Raw genomic sequence first — 18,983 nt, 5'->3', positions numbered from 1 at the left:
CATCACTCAAGATGTCAGCACTATGGTGATCAAAAATCAAATGCTTTGCATGGCAGATACAGTCAGAGAAATGGCAGTAGAAAAAGTAGCTTGACTCAAAGTTCTATAAATGCCCTCAGCTTTTAGTTAACTTGATTTTGAGAAATTCCCCCAACCAGCCTTCAAAGATATTTCAGAATACATTTTTAAGCCACAAGGCATTCATTCCTGGCTATCTGGAACTCTTGGGTTCAGAAGAATTACTGCAGTTTTATTTATTTTGCAGTGCACCTTATGCTGAGGGGAGAGTGTCATAAAGAGAATTTAAGACATGGACAGTGCTCTCTCTTGGTGCACACAAATTACATGGAAGGATAGAGAGATTGGATGGTCCAATAGTTAGGGCCCTAAGGATTTGAGACACACTAACTTGAGTTCCCTGCCCCACCACAGACTTCCCATGCGACCTTGGCCTAGTCACTTAGCTTCTCTGTGTCTCAGTTCCCCATCTGCGAAATGGGAATAAGAGTAATCGTCTATCTCCACAGGGGTGTTGAGGCATTTGATACTATTGTGATAGGGGCTATATACATTCCTAAGACCGAAGGCAATGTACCTCTTCTGGGACACCTGTATATAGTTAGTGTTTTTTCCCTCCTTCCACTCCTGCGGCAACTGGAGCATCACCCTCCTAGCCAATAGCAGGGCTGTGTAGCTTCCTTTTTGAATAAGACCCTTCTGTGTCTCCTGGGGAGTTTGTCGCAGAGGTGCACATATAACTACTAGCCTGCCTCCACCCACCCAGTGTTTTTTTTACAGTGCTGTACAAGGCGGGGGAAACTTGGAAAACATCATATCGTTCCAAAGCAAACCCCAGCATGGGAAGAGGAGATGGGAATCGCTTCCCAAAATGGTGGGGAAAGCAGCCCTTTATCAGTGCTGGCACAGCAACTAGGATTGGGAAGATAAATACTTGGGCTTTTTCTGACTTCCCTCAGCACCTGCAATGCCACAGCTTGCACGTACAGGGGACTTATCACCTGCTGAGAGCAGGACAAACCTCAGCAGGAGAAGAAGGCAAAAGGCAGTGTTCAAAGGATGAATGACTGCAGCCCAACAGAGGGCTGGGAAGGCCAGAAATGTGGAAGGAATCGCTTCTTGGAGTACACTCAGAGGCTCAAAAGGGAGTGTGTGGCCCTGGAAAATGATGTGATGCAGCCAGTGCAGAGGCAGTAGCTGCAATGCAGCACCGTCTGTTACAAAGATCAAACACAGCGCCTGATCCTAGCACTGTCCTGCAAACTATGGGGAACATACCACACTGGGATCACCCTTTCAAGCAACTACATTTCAGGCTTTTCCCACTGCAATCCACCCCCCTCCCCCCCGCCCCTGGAGAAAATAGTTCACAGGAGCGTGTGAGCACGCTACACTTTGAGCATGCCACAGCTCCATTGGTTTTGTGTTTGCGCTATGTTCTTGGTTATTTTTTTAAACTCAAGCAATGTTGTCTGTTACCTATGAAACTTGTAAATGTGTGTGTTTGTTTGTTTGTTTTTTTTTTAATAACTCTGCTGAAAAAGTTTGAGTAACAGCTCCCTACATCAGTCACACATGGCTGTCTGACAATACACATGCATCATCCTGATCACAGTGCACGTCTTCCATGCTGCCTGACAGCAATGCAAAAATGGCACTGGCAAAATACAGATACCAGGAGAGGAATGATGGGAGTTTCTTTGACACTACGTCCCAGAATTCCTGTAAGTTCTAGTAGGCATCCCACAATGCACTGCGAGACTACCACTGTACACAGCTGAGTGGCAGAACGTTGTACCATGGGATATCTGCCCAGAATACTTCATAGTTAGTTTGAACAAGCATATAGCTGTGTACACGTAACCGACACACCTTCTGGGTGTGGTGTTCTGTCCCATCTAGTGGCAGTGAGATCATGTATAGAACAGACTCATTTTATCTCTCTCTTTAACCTTAGCTAACAGGCAGTTGGCTTTTAGCTCATGCGGTAGAGGCTCATGCACTAAGCTCCAGCAGTCCCCAGTTCAATCCTGCCCACTGACAACTGGGGTCTGTCGGCATTACATACACAGGTTTCAGAGTAACAGCCGTGTTAGTCTGTATTCGTAAAAAGAAAAGGAGTACTTGTGGCACCTTATAGACCACGATATGCTATGCATCCGATGAAGTGAGCTGTAGCTCACGAAAGCTCATGCTCAAATAAACTGGTTAGTCTCTAAGGTGCCACAAGTACTCCTTTTCTTATTACATACACAGTGATTCATAAGGGAAGTACTTTAAACCAGCATAACAAAGCAGTGGAAGTTCAGTTCAGTATAGTTAATTTGTTCACTGTAGGAACAGTGAATTAATCCAATGTAACATCTTCTTGTATGTAGTGCCTTAGACTAGTGGTTCTCAAACAGGGGTGCGTGTACCCACGGGAGTACGCAAAGGTCTTCCAGGGGGTACATCAACTCATCTAGATATTTGCCTACTTTTACAACAGGCTACATAAAAAGCATTAGTGAAGTCAGTACAAACTAAAATTTCATACAATTACTTGTTTATACTGCTCTATGTACTATACACTGAAATGTAAGTACAATATTTATATTCCAATTGATTTATTTTATAATATGGTAAAAAGGAGAAAGCAAGCAATTTTTGAGTAAGTGGTCTGTGAAGCTTTTGTATTTTTATGTCTGATTTTGTAAGGAAGTAGTTTTTAAGTGAGGTGAAACTTGGAGGTATGCAAGACAAATCTGACTCCTAAAAGGGGTAACAGGTGTCTGGAAAGGTTGAGAACCACTGCACTACAGATTTGCTCAGAGTAGGGTCATCAAGAGTCTCCCATTCAAGGATTGCACAGAAGACTTTCTCTAAGAACATTTCTGCTTTTGTTGCATTGCTGAACGAACTGTTGTGTGACATTATCCATCTGGAATGATGTGGACATTTTAAATGAGGCCTCTGGGTTTGACTGTTAAGAAATGGGATGCTAGAAAACCTGAAATCGTTTCTGCAGTACAGGGAACTGTAGTATCTGTATCTGGCCTGTGATTTTTAGTTTCCTATTACTAGCTCTATGGCACAACAGCAACACAGAGCTTACTTATGTATTATACCCCAGCTAAAGACTGCTTCCTGAGCTGATGCTCTTCCTCCACCTTGGCTGGCAACCTGCTAAAGTTGATAGTAATAGCAGTACTTCCTAGACACATCCTGAACGCTAGCAACAAAATGCAGGACAAACCTGTTGGTCATGAATACTTTTTAAAGTTTAATTTTAGCTGTGGCTGTCCTCCCCTGGTGAGCATAGCAGTCAGCCCAATCTGAAGGCTCTGTATGAGGCTGGTAATGGAGGGATGGGGGAGATTAGAGATCATTCATAATGGCAATGGGGTCACTGGGCCAGGGAATGAGTGTGAAAATGACTCTCTAGCCTGGTGGTTAGGACAGTCACCTAGGATGTGGGGAAACTCACGTTCAAGTAAATGCTCCAATGACTCTTTATTTACACACCGTGGAACAGCTTCAATGGGAGAGTTGGAGGGAGCTCTCTGCCAGAATATCCCCTAGCCCTATGGCTAGCGTACTCTCCTACAAAGTGGGAGACCCAAGTTTAAATCCCTTCTCCACATCAGGCAGAAGGTTGAACACAGGTCTTCCACAGCCCAGGTGGGTGTTCAATTCACCTTTTTTATTGCAATTTTTGGATTTGGTTTGGGTTGAACCAAATATATATATTTTTAAATAGGGCACTGCTGGCAAACCAAAAAAATCAGTTATTCACCCAATTGTAGGTTTAAGCTTACGTGGGAGACCTAAGGAGCTCAATCTATTTATCAGAGAGAAGGCTAGGAGGTAATTTGGTCTATAAGTGCCTATGTGGGGAGAAGATATCTGATATTTAAGATTTCTGTTAATCTAGTGGGCAAAGACATAAAAGATCCAATGGCTAGAAGTTTAAAGATGGAAAAATTTGAAACTGAAAATGTTCAACAGTGAAGATAATTTACCACATCCTTTGATTCTATGTTCCAATGGTTGATTCTGTTGTCCAGTCTTGATATAAAAACTCCATCTTGCTGAAAGATTTGCCCCAGTTCAGTCATATACTGCACTTGATGCAGGAATAACTGGATGAAATTCTCTGACTTGTATTATATAGAGGGTCAGACTAGATGATTGGAATGGTCCCTTTGGCATTAAAATCCATGATTCTATTATGATTGGGAAGCATTCTGGAGAGGAAAGTCTAGTGCTTGGAGGAAAGTGTTGGGTTTTTTTTTTTTTTTTATTTTATTTTCCAAGTTTCCAGCAGAGGACTCGCCAGTGGAAACATGACGGGTGGGATGCACGCTGATTAAGAAGAGAAACAGAATGGTGGGAATGCTGAAGACTATCAAAGCTATGTCCTGCTGCACAACCTGGGAAGTCCAACTGCTTGCATGCACAGAAGGAGAAAATATCTTCTTTGCGGTCAGGCCCCAGAAGGAGCCAGACACTTGTCCGGCTCCAAAGAAAAAGCACTGGGAGCAATATGGACCCTCCAAGCCTGCATCAATTTCTTCTTGCCCCTGCCAGTCTTGAAAACTAAATCAAATCGGAATGTTCCCTCTGTTTCTATGGTTCAGCCTCCTTCCTCCTCTGACCCTGAGGTTGTGAGATGGCTCTGGATGACTCATCACGGTGGCTGGCACTTAAGTTTCTGATACAAATATGTAACTGTCTATGTCCTGGCAGCTTCGGGTGACCAGATGTCCCGATTTTTATAGGGACAGTCCTGATTTTTGCATCTTTTTCTTATATAGGCTCCTATTACCACCACCACCCCATCCCAATTTTTTTCATATTTACTGTCTGGTCCCCCTATGGCAGCTGCTCAGCAAGCACCAAAGCAGCACTTCCAGAAGATCAAAGGCTGAGGTAGCCAGGGGCCCCAGTTTTCCTCATTGCAGGATGTAAGTAACTCCTGCTGACTTCAGGCAATGTTACTCATATCCTGCAGTGGGAGAGTAGAGCCCCAGCAGTGAATCTGATCTAGTAGATCAGATCTACATCTCACAGTCAAGGGCATTCATTTCCAATGTCCGGGTATCCTCGATACAAGAGAGGCATTGAGGAACATGGAAATTGCCATGCTGCTGTAGACCAATATTCCATCTAGTTCTGTATCCTGTCTCTGACCATTGCCAGTACCAAATGCTTTACATGAAGGTATAAAGCCCCCACACTGGACCATTACGCAATAACCTAAGCAAGTGGGACATTTCTTCCTAGCCCCAGGCAGCTAGTGGTTTGTTTGCAGCATGTCATTTTATCTTACCCTGTGTAATTATATTTTTATTACTCATATTTAAATGGGAATTTTTTTAAGCCCTGCTATGCTCTTTGCCTCTGTACTGTTTTGTGAGAGTCCATCATAGCTTCGTGTGTGTGTGTGTGTATAATATTGGAAATTTTTTCTTTTATGGGGTGTCATCTTGTTTCTTGTATTATGAGAGGCTTAATAGCAAAGCCAGATTTACTCTGTTCATTATGTAATACTTTGTCACATTGCCTCTTCCTCAGATGGAAGTCTTTCTGCCCTTAATAATTTTCATTGCCCTTCTCTGGAACTTTTCTGTTTCTACTGTAACCCTTTTGGCGTCTCTTCCAAGATCCATTTGTTTGAGGGGCTACATCTCCTATCTCCTTCTGGGGATGGGTACAAATGCCCTCCCTGCATTTTCCCAAAAGACATAAGAATTGGAAAGAGACTCTGTATGCAAACTCCCAAGATTTCCATGCTCTTAAGTTATATCTATGTAGGGAAGAATAGGGTCCTTGGTGAGTAGATACTTACTCTAGCTTGCTATAAGCATTACTGGCTGTAGGGGTTCTGCTACTCCAGGCAAATCTGCCACCATCCCGCTCTACCAGGCTGTAGTTACATACCCAGTAACTTCTACCAGCAGAATTCAGTAGTCTATACACTTGAATTTTTAGTTGTTTAACTTGCATTCACTAGAATTGAGTAATGGTAACTTAGACAGGACACAAGTGTCTATTCCTACTCAAACAACCTGCTGCTGCCTAGGGTTAAACTCAGCTAGGAACAAATATTTGTCTGGCCTATTAACAATTGTTTGTACACAATTAAAAGTCAAGTTTAGAGCTTCCCTAACTGACCGCATATTCTACCCGTATGGTCTGAACCAGCCAGACCTAGCTACATAACTGAAAAAGCAAGACTTTGTTTTTTAACCACACACTCACTTTGGTGCTTAGATGTGGTGAACAATGAATATGTGTGCTTACCTTGCTGCTACTGTCACAAAACACCTTTGTCTGAAGGCAAATTTCTCAAAACCATTTGCCCTGTTCCTCCAGTTTCTCGATATTTTAATCTAGGAGCCTCCCCTTTCAAATCACACAGTCTCCCCAGCCCAGCGTCGCTTACGCAGCTACTCCCAATAACCCACCCGACATTTGGCTGCAACCAGTTGGTCCTGCTAAGACACGCACTGAGTGTCTGAGGGAGCCTTTCCAGGCTGCAGCGGAAGCAGCTTTCGCTGTAGTGTGTTTTGTTAGACCTCCAGTGATGTGTGGTGTTACAGCTATGCTCTCTGCAGGATTTACAAGGCTTAAAGTGGACAGGGTCTCCTAGGATTGAGATCCAGCCAACAGGAAAAAACAGGCTTGAGTGATCAGTACCTGGTGCGGGAGTGGTGAAGTCCAAAGTGGCACTGTTCAAGGGGCTGATGGTCAGCTGGTGTAAATGCTCCCAGCGCCGATGAAGTCAGTGGAGCTATGATTACCTATGTCAGCTGAGCATTAGCCCCCAAAGGCTAATCGGTACTGGCCATTGCTCTTCCTAGTTATTTTGCTGAATACTTCCTATTTTGTCAGGACACGTTGCTATTTGCAGTGGTGCTGTAATGTACTTGTGGAATGGAGGTCTGGGAATGAGTTGTATGTATTTCAGGCTAGAAATAAATCTCATAACTATTTTGGCATGTCTTCTAAATGTAATCCTTTGGGAAACTGCAGTATGGCAGATCTGTCAAGGATCGGAATGCTTCACTTTTATCTTCATTTAAAAACACCTGTCCACCTCCAAAGAAGCAGTGGCGGTATTACATAAACAAGCTATTCTAGCTCTAACTTTTTTAAACCATATATGTGCATTATGGGACAATAACACATCTGACATTTCTTTTGAGACCACTTCCAGCCTTGAGTATTTATACTATGTTCAGCTATTTCCGATCCTGTTTAGTTTATTTAATGAGTTGTTGAAAAGATTTGCATCTCTGTCCAAACATTTGTCTCATGTCTTGCAATTATTCTGAAAGCATCTGGCAGTAAAGTCTTTGATATCCAGTTTATCTGATTTAACTCATTTAAAATTTCTGTCTGAGAAACCTGGAAATCATTAAGGTAATCTTCTCTGGTCTAAATACATTAAAATAGCAGTGATTTAATTCTCTGGATTGTGTGTGGGGTTTTTTTTTAACTATATTCTTTCATCTTGTCTTCCATGTTATTAGGGGAATAATTGGACTTTCCCTTTCACTTATGTTTTTGTTAGAGGACTATCACTGAGCTATATTTGATTATCCAACCGTTGGATGATCGGGGCTTACTAGAGCCAAATTCATATTGAGATGTGGTGTGAGGAAAGATTGGACTTTGTGGATAAAGCACTGGACTGGCACTCAGAGCTGGGTTCAGTTTCTGCTCTTCTACAGTCTTCCTGTGTGACCTTGGGCAAGTCACTTATTTTCTCTGTTCTTCATCTGTAAATTGGGGATAATAACTTTTTTGTCTGTCTTGTCTATTTTTATACTGTAAGCTCTTCACAGCATGGACTATGTATGTATGTATGTATAGATCAAAATGGGGCCCCAACCTCCGTGATTGGAAGATAAAGAAGTGCAGGATTCCTGAGGCTGACACAGATTTTCTTCAGTGCAGTGGGACATCAATCTCTCATGTGTGCTTAACATATAGTTTTGCTATTTTATAAGTATTTGTTTTAATTGAGGCTAAATATAGATTGGCCCTCATTCATATGTGAGTACAGTAGTGAGGCACTGAACTGAAAATTTGTAACTAGATGTCTGAGCAAAGGGTTCTGGTTTACAGAATCCATCCTTCCTTCCTTAGAGCCAGCACCTAAATCATGCAGTACTTGATAACTATTGGAACCTATAAGGACAGTCCTATACTACTCCCCAGCAGGATTTTTTTTAAATAATCCATGTATACAACAGAACTTCAGTATTGCCAATCTTAAGAGAACCAAATCATGAATCGGAACCCTCTAAAATTGAAACAAACAAATCCATGTGTGTTTTTTAGTCTTTTGACTTCTTTCTATTCTTCTGCCCCTGCATGTGAGAGAATTTCAGGTTGAAAAGTTAACCTTTAGTACAAACACAAATATACACCTCTCCCTAGCTGCTCAGGTGATGACTCCTGCCCTCATCCCTATGAGAGGGGAACAGACATCCATTTCTTATTACTGTCTGGGACTTCTCCATCCAGGATCCACCAGCATCACCCTTCCCGCATTCTACTGCCCCAGGCCCCTCTCTCTGCTCTAGGACCATACGTGAAGGTAGCGCTTAGTGGCAGGACAGGTCTGTGCCCTCAGCCCTGGGATTCACACACATAGCTCTGCCCGCATGCCCAGCCCCGAAAATTGTGAGATAGAAGGAGCTACTCACACCATAATGATAACTCTTCCTGCAGGTGCCAAAATACTGTGACTTGCAATCAATTCATGAGTTAGCAACATTGCCTACCACCAGGCTGGGAGAGCTCCCATCAGATCGCCTTCACTATTCTCTGCTCCCACCATTCCCCTGCAATTCCATGATCAGCTCCCTTCATTCTCCCCATTTTCCTTTCAGAGTCTCCACTGCTCACAGCCCCAGTGTCCTGTCTAGCCCTGTGAACCCTGCAGTGGCAGCCATTTTGCCTGTGGACATGGCTTCAATCTCACTGGAAACAGTGGGAGGTCTCAACCAACTTCCTCGGGCAGCCTCGCTTCCATTTGCACACAGACTGTAGGGAAATGTCAGCCATCTTGCTGTCCTCAGCCCCCTGGGCAGTAACATAAAATACTTGCAATTTTGAATAAGAGAAGATCCATGAGTTGGCAGCTTTTGATCAGGTTTTCATGAGATAAGTTAAAAACATGCCAGAATTGCTAGAGTCCTGATAAAATTGTGGGAGTTGGCAATGCTGGAACTTGTTAAACAAATCTCTATCCTACATAACTTCACTACTACTAGATGCATAAAGTCAGTGGCAGTTGTGTGGCTAATCCTATACGGCTCCTTGAAAATGTAGGAGTGAGAAGCTAAGTGCACTGGGGACTGGTAGATAAATTATTCTGAATAATTTAACTGCTACTCAGTTTCTAAAGTGGAAACAAGGGGCTGTAACGTCTGAATTTGAGAGTAAAGCCTTTCACTATATTCAGGATATTTTGTTCATGGTTAGCTTTAAAAAGTGGTTTTGAGAGCATCCACTTTATCATGCAGGAACCATATCAGACATGCTAAGCAACGTAAGTCAAACCCATGTTTTAGATGATCAGTCCCTCAGCAAGCCTTCAACATGCTTCTGTAATGTGCTTGTGGCACAAGCAGAGGCTTCAAAACTGCATCCAAAACATGCCACCTGCTTTGAAACCATTATGTTCTTTAACACAAAAAATGCTAGCACAAACATGGCTTTTAGTTACCCATTTTCTCTGTGAACTTTCTTTTTAAAAGTCTAATTTAAACTAATGCTGTGATGTAGACATTGCTACATATGTGTCTATATACTCTGCAGCTTGCCATTGATATTTCTATGCCAGTAAAACATTAATGTGTAAATAGCATTATCTGAGCATGTTTGTTTCTGTACAGTAGATGATGAATTACTCTTGTACATATTTACAGTATAGAAATGTATGGCTGGTCCCACACTGGACTTGACCTCTTGTTTTCATTAATCAAATAATAGTCACAGTTTGTTTTAATTTTAACAGAATGTGGCCTGCTTTTATTATTTAAAAACAAAAATCTGCCTAGGATGCAGAAATAAGATACTACTACTGTTTATAATAAAGTCCATTAAAACAATGCTTATGTCCTTCTTCCCAAGCAAAGGACTCCGCACAGTGATGAAAAGGAGGTAATTTGTCATTGGGGTAGAAAATGGGGCGTAACTATTTCTGTATCACAGTGAGTCCTGTTCAGTATGTTAGGAGTATGAGTGACTAGATCGGTTCTAGCTGTCATGTACTGAACTAAAAGAACAGGAGGACTTGCGGCACCTTAGAGACTAACAAATTTATTTGAGCATAAGCTTTTGTGGGCTACAGCCTGCTTCATTAGATGCATAGAATGGAACATATAGTAAGAAAATATATACACACACACACACACACACACACACACACACACACACACAACATGAAAAGGTGGAAGTTGCCATACCAACTCTAAGAGGCTAATTAATTAACATGAGCTATTGTCAGCAGGAGGGGGAAAAAACTTTTGTAGTGATAATCAAGATGGCCCATGTACTGAACCATTTCTGGTACATATGTGGAAAATTAGTTTTCCTGCCCTTGGAAGCCTGGGAAGTTCCAAAAGACTTGTGGTCTCTGTGCTAGTGCTGGCGATAAATTCAACCTGGTCATTCTGAGATAGAGAATGTTATGCCCAAGCAAACTGTCATCAACTCTTAGGTACCATTGTTACAGAGGTTAGAGCAAACTTAGCAGCTGTTACAAGCCCAGTTTAAACACTGTGAAAAAGAGAAAAGCATATAGGCTCCGGTTCTGTACTAATAAAAACTGGGAAGGAAAATCAGTAACGTAAACCTCTACTTCCACAATGCTTAGCCAAGAGGTAATATGGGCCTGAGGGGTAGGGGCAGTCCAGTAGATTTGACATTATATAGCATCTTGCTTCCCTTCATCAACTAGATAAGCAGTTAAATTATTATATTGTACATCTTTTTAACTGATGTGCAGAAAATCTATTGGTGTAATCCATTGGTAGTGTTCTCACCTCTGGAGATTGTAGATTCAAATCCCACATGATAAAATGAGCTCATTAATGATTCTGAGGCCACTTCCTGCAGTATATATCACTTCCTCAATGAGAAGTGTGCTCTTTAGAATGGGATATTAAACCAAGGTCCTGCCTATTGCTGAAAGTTAGAGATCCCATAACAACTTTTCCAAAAGAGCAGAATGTTCTCCAGTTTCCTGGGTAGCATTCTTTCAGCAAAACATGTCCCATATTCAGGCCGCTTCTGAGCCAATAATAGTTACCATATTTGACTATATAATCACTGGACTACTGGTGTTTTATCTCCTTGGCCCACAGTGAGATCTTGAGCGTGAAAGGAAATAGATAAGGAACCATATTAGATGAAGTTGTGGTCCCCAGCTTCTTTCCTGAAAATAACCACAACCCTTCAGAGAAGTTAAAGTAAATTAAAATTACCATAGGCTCTTGCCATGCTGGTGGAACATTCGCTTTTGTGACTTACTAGGGTTTCAAACACCTGAAACTAAAAGCAAGAGGGCTATGTGTGACACGTATTTCCCTTTATTCAGTTCACCACCACAGCTCCCAGTTGTGAGAGAGAGAGTTGGTGAAGCAATATCCATTTGCAGTAGGCCATTCTGGAACTTTTATGCAGCAATTGTAATAATGACAAACCTTTATCTAGAGAGAAGACATTTCCATTTACTTTTCACTTATATTGCCATCTTGAACTCATGTAATTCACAGCCTTCTAAGTGAAGCCACGTGTGGGTTATGCATGATCATGGCTAACAAATTAAAACACAAGGTACAGTGCATTGTAACTATTCCATACCAAAGAGGGGCCTTGTGTCTGCGGAATATATTCTATACTTGCCATTAGTATAATTAGGTACCTACCGATTTGCTTATTTCCCACTGATAGGTACAGTTGAAAGAAAAGTCACATATGGCAAAACGCTTGTGTTTTTTACTTAGATGAAATGTGTACAAATTTACAATGGCTCCAAAAGGAATTTATTGGAATATTTGGTGGTATCCAATAGAAACAGTATTTGTTAATAGAATTAACATTTAGCAATAAAATCATTTGATCGAAGTGTGTGGCGCTCCCTAGCTGTCTCTCTTTGCATACAAAAAAAGACCAAACTGTTCAAAGCACACATGGGAGTAGTCTCTATACTGGAGCATGAAAACGTTCAGCATAATTTCCTGTGACTAAGATGTACAAAAAACAGATTTATGGTTGGTTAACTCCCATCTTTTCTCTTTGTTGTCTTTCCCACCCCTTCTGCTTGTCTCCACGTTCTGTTTGGCCTCATCTTGTAGCTCCAAAGGGAGGGGATTGTCTCTTCACTATGTTCTGTAAAATACCTCACATTTGAGATGTGTGTAAATAATAAGGCAGCTAGACTGTTCGACAGGAGGCAGTGCAGCTGTTTGTCTCTTTGAAAAGAGATTATAAGCATATAAGTAAAAGGACATTTAAATAAGAGGCCATTTATTACTGTCATAAAGTACTTTTAATGTTAACCGACTGTTATAGGTTTGCTTTTATTCCTCTCCACTTAGTTTCCTAGAAGCTGTCAGCAATTTCCACTCTTCTGTATGTGTGGAGGACACAGTTGTATATGCAATGGGTCTTCCATTCAATACATAAACAACCTGAGAAAGCAGTAGTTCCATGGAAAAACTAATTTTGGTATCATGCATAAATATCTCATGTTAATATGTAAAACATGGAATTTACACTGAGTAATGTAAAGTTATGTGTGAAAATATTAGACAATAAAAGGACTATGTGAACAAAGGAAGTTGGATAAAAAGAAACATCTTGTAACTGACTTGACTAATGCTAATAAACTCTGTGGAGCTTAGTGGCTGATATGAATGTGAGGAGAGAATTAGCACTCTTGAAAAGAACCATTTTGTTTATCTTCAGTGTCCCAGCCTTAGAAACACCAAATCTTATGATATTTTTCTCCACCTCCATGCTTTATGTATAAGAAAAACTAGTTAAAATAAGATAAACCTAATGGTGCTGCTCTTGCTCCCATTTAAGTCAATGGTGTTGGCCTCGGGATGTGATGTGACAGTATTTTTAAAATAATGGTGTTGCATTTTAATTTCTGCTACACTCATGTTGTGTATGTTTTCAGGGTTGACTTCTGCACTGGAGCCTTGTTTGTGTTTCACTTAAGTTTGAAATATTAGAAGCTATGGCAAAAGAATGCCTAAAGAACTGCTGCAAAGGGTGTTTCTACGTGGAGAAGGAAAAGAATGACTGTGAGTTCCACACCATAATAATAAACATGCCTGTTAATAGTTTTGAAATTGAAGCTTCATTAATACTTCCTGGGGATAAAATGCTAAATTATCCACTTCTTTTTGGATTAACTCGAATTATTTTACAGCATCCAAACTATAGCCTCGATTTGAATATTAGTATATGCTGATTAACATTATTAATCAGGGACAGAAAAAAGACAATTGTACAAAGTCTGCAGCTTGTTGTATTTGGCCCTGGAATACTAGCAAAAACCAAAACCATTGTTACACCAAGGGTCATGTAAAGGTCTTACCTCTCAAATAACAGGCTAGAATGTAGTGCTTTACTTTCTGCAAGCTTGTAATCACAGCTTTCAATTGGTATAGTGTATTAATCACTTTTCCTACTGGATCATGATACACTGTTTGGTGAAGTCTTGTAAGAACTGAAGTGAAAGCAAGGTGCTTATTACAATAAAGTCTGGGTGGCAACACATTTTGGGCCAGTACAAATGCTTCTAGAATCAGTAAACTTTCCAGTGCTGCTCCTATATGCAATGACTGTAAGGAAACCCTGTGAATCCTTGATCCTGTTAAACACAAAAGATCTCTTCAGACTGAATGCACTTTATTTTTTTTAACAGTTTCCATGGAGAAGGAATCTGAAGCTGCAGCCAAAAACAGGCAAAGCATTGTGGAGAAACCTCCATTGTCTTCTGTGTCAGTGAAGCGTCAAGTTGGCTGTTCCGAGGATTATCTCCTTGCGAAACTGCCATCGGATGGCAGGGAGGTCCCATTTGTGCTCCCTCAGCTTAAACTAGCTTACATACAACCCAAGAACCTTGGCAGTTCGTCAGACGTTGGGGGAATTCAAGGTAAATTTAAAAATCATAATGGTGAAATAGCGCCAAAAAAACCCAGCAGAAAAATGACAGCATTTCATTAGATATTTTAATTAGGTCTTTGCCCAAGCGATGTAAATCGGACCAGTCTCTAGATCGGGGTGTGCAAACTTTTTGGCCCGAGGGCCACATCGGGGTTGTGAAACTGTATGGAGGGCCAGGTAGGGAAGGCTGTGCCTCCCTGAATAGCTTGGCCCCTATCTGCCCCCTTCCTGCCCCCACTCTGAGCCCCCGACCCATCCAACCCCACCTGCTCCTTGTCCCCTGATCGCTCCCTCCTGGGATCCCTCACCCCTAACTGCCCCCCGGGACTGCACCCCCTATCCAACCCCCTCTGCTCCCAGTCCCCTGACTGCCCCGACCCCTATCCACACCCCCACCCCCTGGGACTCCCACAACTATCCAACCGCCCTGCTCCCTGTCCCCTGACTGCCCCCCGGGACCCCCTGCTCCTTATCTACCCCCCACTCCCCACCTCCTTACCATGCCAGAGCCAGCCACGCCACCCGGGAGGAGCGGCGGGCCAGAGTGCTGGCGTCACGGCAAGCTGAGGCTGTGGGGAAGGGGGGACAGCTGGGGAGGGGCCGGGGGCTAGCCTCCAGGACTGGGAGCTCAAGGGCCGGGCAGGACAGTCCTGTGGGCTGTATGTTGCCCGCGGGCCATAGTTTGTCCACCTCTGCTCCAGATGCTGGTTTGGATTCCAATGCTTCCCAACCTCCCTGCCTAACCAAAATTCGAAGGTAGGTCCAGGAATTTTGGTTTTAGACACTCTGTTTCTAATGTTTAAACTAATTTTATCCTGGCACTATAGCAAAATGAGGGTTTGGTGTTTTATTTTGGCTTTTTTCACATTCTTAGTAAAAATCCATGCATCTAGAAATTAGGTAATAGTTAATATATAGGTCCCAGAAACTGCTGTTCAGCGATTGTTACATCTTGGGGAAATCAAAGATGCTGCATGCTCCTTCTGTAAATATTCATGGCAGATTCTGAGATTAAGAATTTCTCCAGAAGCCCAGTCTCCTGCCTTTTTCCTCAGTCACTGCTCTCTTGCCCTCCATAAGAGCTGCTTTGAGGAAGACTTTCACAGTATGGAACCCACTCATTCTGCAAGATGAGAAATGTTCAAAGTCGACATCAATCAATCAAAGCCCCCAAGTCTCAAGTTTCACTCAGAGTAGAGAAGGACACCTGGAGGAAAACGGGTTACTTGCAAAAAAGCAGTGTGAAAAGGCAGTTCTGTAAGGTCTTGGAGACCAGAAAAGGCCGAAGACATCCACACCAGCCAAACTTCCCATGTAAGGAATGGGGTGCTGAGACTCACCAGCAGCAGTAGTGACTCAGTGGCTTTCTCTCCAAGCAATGATCAGTGTGTGCCAGCATTTACAAGTTACCACACAGCTCTCCAAAGCAAGCACATTTATTTTAATGACACAAGCGCACAGAGAAAACCATAAAATGTCCTATATACCTACTAAACGTGCCAGGAATCACGCATCTTCCATGTGGAGAGTTCAGTAGGTGAATGGCCTTCCAACCTTTCAGCAGAATTGGAAGAAAAGAGGAGTGGTAGATATGCTGGAGGGCAGGGATAGGATACAGAGGGACCTAGACAAATTGGAGGATTGGGCCAAAAGAAATCTGATGAGGTTCAATAAGGATAAGTGCAGGGTCCTGCACTTAGGACGGAAGAACCCAATGCACCGCTACAGACTAGGGACCGAATGGCTAGGCAGCAGTTCTGCGGAAAAGGACCTAGGGGTGACAGTGGACGAGAAGCTGGATATGAGTCAGCAGTGGGCCCTTGTTGCCAAGAAGGCCAATGGCATTTTGGGATGTATAAGTAGGGGCATAGCGAGCAGATCGAGGGACGTGATCATCCCCCTCTATTCGACATTGGTGAGGCCTCATCTGGAGTACTGTGTCCAGTTTTGGGCCCCACGCTACAAGAAGGATGTGGATAAATTGGAGAGAGTCCAGCGAAGGGCAACAAAAATGATTAGGGGTCTGGAACACATGACTTATGAGGAGAGGCTGAGGGAACTGGGATTGTTTAGTCTGCAGAAGAGAAGAATGAGGGGGGATTTGATAGCTGCTTTCAACTACCTGAGAGGTGGTTCCAGAGAGGATGGTTCTAGACTATTCTCAGTGGTAGAAGAGGACAGGACAAGGAGTAATGGTCTCAAGTTGCAGTGGGGGAGGTTTAGGTTGGATATTAGGGAAAAACTTTTTCACTAGGAGGGTGGTAAAACACTGGAATGCGTTACCTAGGGAGGTGGTAGAATCTCCTTCCTTAGAAGTTTTTAAGGTCAGGCTTGACAAAGCCCTGGCTGGGATGATTTAATTGGGGATTGGCCCTGCTTTGAGCAGGGGGTTGGACTAGATGACCTCCTGAGGTCCCTTCCAACCCTGATATTCTGATTCTATGAAAGCTCACATCCATTTGCTGGATCAGAAAGTCTGTTTAAATTCAGCTTTTTATACCAAAAGCACAATTCTTATCTCTTAGTTGCTGGAGAACCCAGTTTGAGTGAATATATGTAAACCACATGTCAGGGAGTACCTCTCTGGTACTATTCAGTCTTGGCAACTTACCTTAATCACGCCCTCGCCCCGGGAACTTGGAGGAGCTGTGCTAACCCTCCCCCATGAAGTAGAACAGTGGTGTGCAAACTGTGGGGCATGAAGGAACATCCGGGGGGCGAGTGGCAGCACCAAGCAGCTCGTGCCAGCCCCATGTGGCAGGGCCTGAACAATCCCCCACCAGGGACAGGGAGGGAGTGCCATCTCCACCCTGACTCACTGCAGTGGGCCACCTAGCATGTGGGTCCGTGGGCTGCACCGATTTCTGCTCCTGTCAGCCTCCGTGCCCAGCGCTGGCTCCACCCCCAGAGACTGTCACATGCACCTTCCCCCCCACCCCCACTCTGGAAACCCGAGGGAGAAGGGGCAGATATTGGTCCTGCCCTAGGAGTGCAGCCTGGCTGCTGAGGAAGCCTTGGCTGTGCGGTAATGGAGGGGTGCCATGGACAGATTCCGTTAACGATAAGGGAAAGTTTGCTCGCCATTGGAGTAGAACACAATCCTACATAAACCATTCATAAATTTAATACAGTGGTCCCCAAAGATACTGCATGGGGTTGTCCTAAATTCCTTATTTTGTAAGCATAATGCTTTTGCAAAAGTATAGACCTTTAGACTTTTTTTTTTACTATACATCATGCTACTATCATGTGACTTCCTGCTTGCCACCCTCTTGCTGTTCTGCCCAGTTTTAAAAAGTGGTTTATTAAGCGGTACTTTTGTTCATTGGAGTCTTGGATCATTGTTTTCTGGAGAGCTCATGATAAGAAAAGTGTCTCTTCACAAATATGCCTCATGAGTAAGCATTTAATTTAAGCTTAAGTATAATTCTTACAGCAAATAAGAAGCTGTGTCTTTCTGAAATGATTATGTTAATTTTTAGCAGTAAAACTGTATATTTACATTTGGGAAGGACAAATAGCTTTTAAGAGTTGTGAAAGCTATTTGTGTTAAAGGCAAACTACTTTTTTTGGAAGACTTATTGAATTTAGAGAAATGTGCTACAATTCCTTCTTCACTATAATGTAATACTAACTAAAGCACTAGCATGTTAAAGAGAACCATTAGAGTACCATTTGATTTAGTCGAGGATTAGCCCTGCTTTGAGCAGGGGGTTGGACTAGATGACCTCCTGAGGACCCTTCCAACCCTGATATTCTCTGATTCTACCTGATTTTCAGACTCTTGGTAAACAGCCATAACAGTCCAAACTTTGCTTTTAATGCAACACCATTTTCTATTATGCTTTGGCAAATTTTCTTTGCAAGGCTTGCAACAGTTTGTTTCTCATGGTCTTACATGAGAAGCTAAGCTAGCGAAAGGAAATATCAGTTTCTGACCGCATATGTTAATGTTAATATTAATATTCATCTAAATGGCTGAATGCTCTGAACTAACTTAACTTTCTTGTGTTAGTGCTTCCATCACACTTGAATTCCTGAATGATCATCTCTTTGTTACATATGATTCTTTTAGTTTATTCTGTTTTTTATTCATTCTGACACCACCACCTAGAGGAATGGATGGGGGGCTTTGATAAATAAAATGAAATGATGTCAATCCTTTTTTTTACTGTTCTGTTTACCAAGACCTTAATATGTTGCCTGAACTCGTTAGGAGAGGAAAGAAAAGTAGGTCTAATGGACTGAGCTTGCAGCTGGGAGACAGGCGTTCTATGGTCTATTCCTGATTCAGCCAACAAGCGAGTGATCTTGGGCAAGTCCGTTTTACTTCTCTGTACTGATAGGTATCCTATGGAAATTAAGCAAAGAGTATACAAAGCCACAGGCTATATTCTCTCTCCTTCCTAGAGCCTCCTGAAGGTTCTGGGGCTACTATAGCAAAGTGGGACACCCCACTGGGATAGAACCAATGTGGAAGCACAGGTTCTCTGCACACATGGCCCAGTTTCCTTTGAATATTTGACTTGCTCTCAGTCTTTGGAACTATCTATGTATAAATCAGGTTAGGTTTATATTAAGGAACTCCAAGGGGTGTGTGTGCATGACTTCTCAATGTACAGTTTCAAATTTGTGCCAGTAATTCCTAAGAGTGCTGAAATCTGACATAACCTGTTAGTTTTTCCTAAGCAGGTAGCAAAGTATCCTTTGCCTGAAAGACATGTTGCTTGCTTCATGAACCATGGCAATACGTTCATTAACTGCTAAGACTCTTACATGTG

The 18,983-nt window shown here is 42.6% G+C and overlaps 1 protein-coding gene across 2 annotated transcripts in view; it reads left to right on the top strand.

Annotated features, from left to right (window-relative positions):
* TC2N (tandem C2 domains, nuclear) overlaps positions 1 to 18,983 on the top strand; it is a 49,310-nt gene that overhangs the window by 8,764 nt on the left and 21,563 nt on the right. For both annotated transcript variants that reach the window (XM_043549350.1, XM_007055444.4), the window contains exons 2-3: positions 13,208 to 13,334; positions 13,961 to 14,191. In XM_043549350.1, the coding sequence (XP_043405285.1) occupies positions 13,268 to 13,334; positions 13,961 to 14,191 (298 nt within the window). In that variant the 5' untranslated portion in view covers positions 13,208 to 13,267. The remainder of the gene's footprint in view (positions 1 to 13,207; positions 13,335 to 13,960; positions 14,192 to 18,983) is intronic.

This window comes from Chelonia mydas, chromosome 6 (genome assembly GCF_015237465.2).
Source record: "Chelonia mydas isolate rCheMyd1 chromosome 6, rCheMyd1.pri.v2, whole genome shotgun sequence".
Taxonomy (NCBI): Eukaryota; Metazoa; Chordata; order Testudines; family Cheloniidae; genus Chelonia; species Chelonia mydas.
Note: the sequence above shows the minus strand (reverse complement) of the source record. Positions and strands in the feature narration are given on the sequence as shown.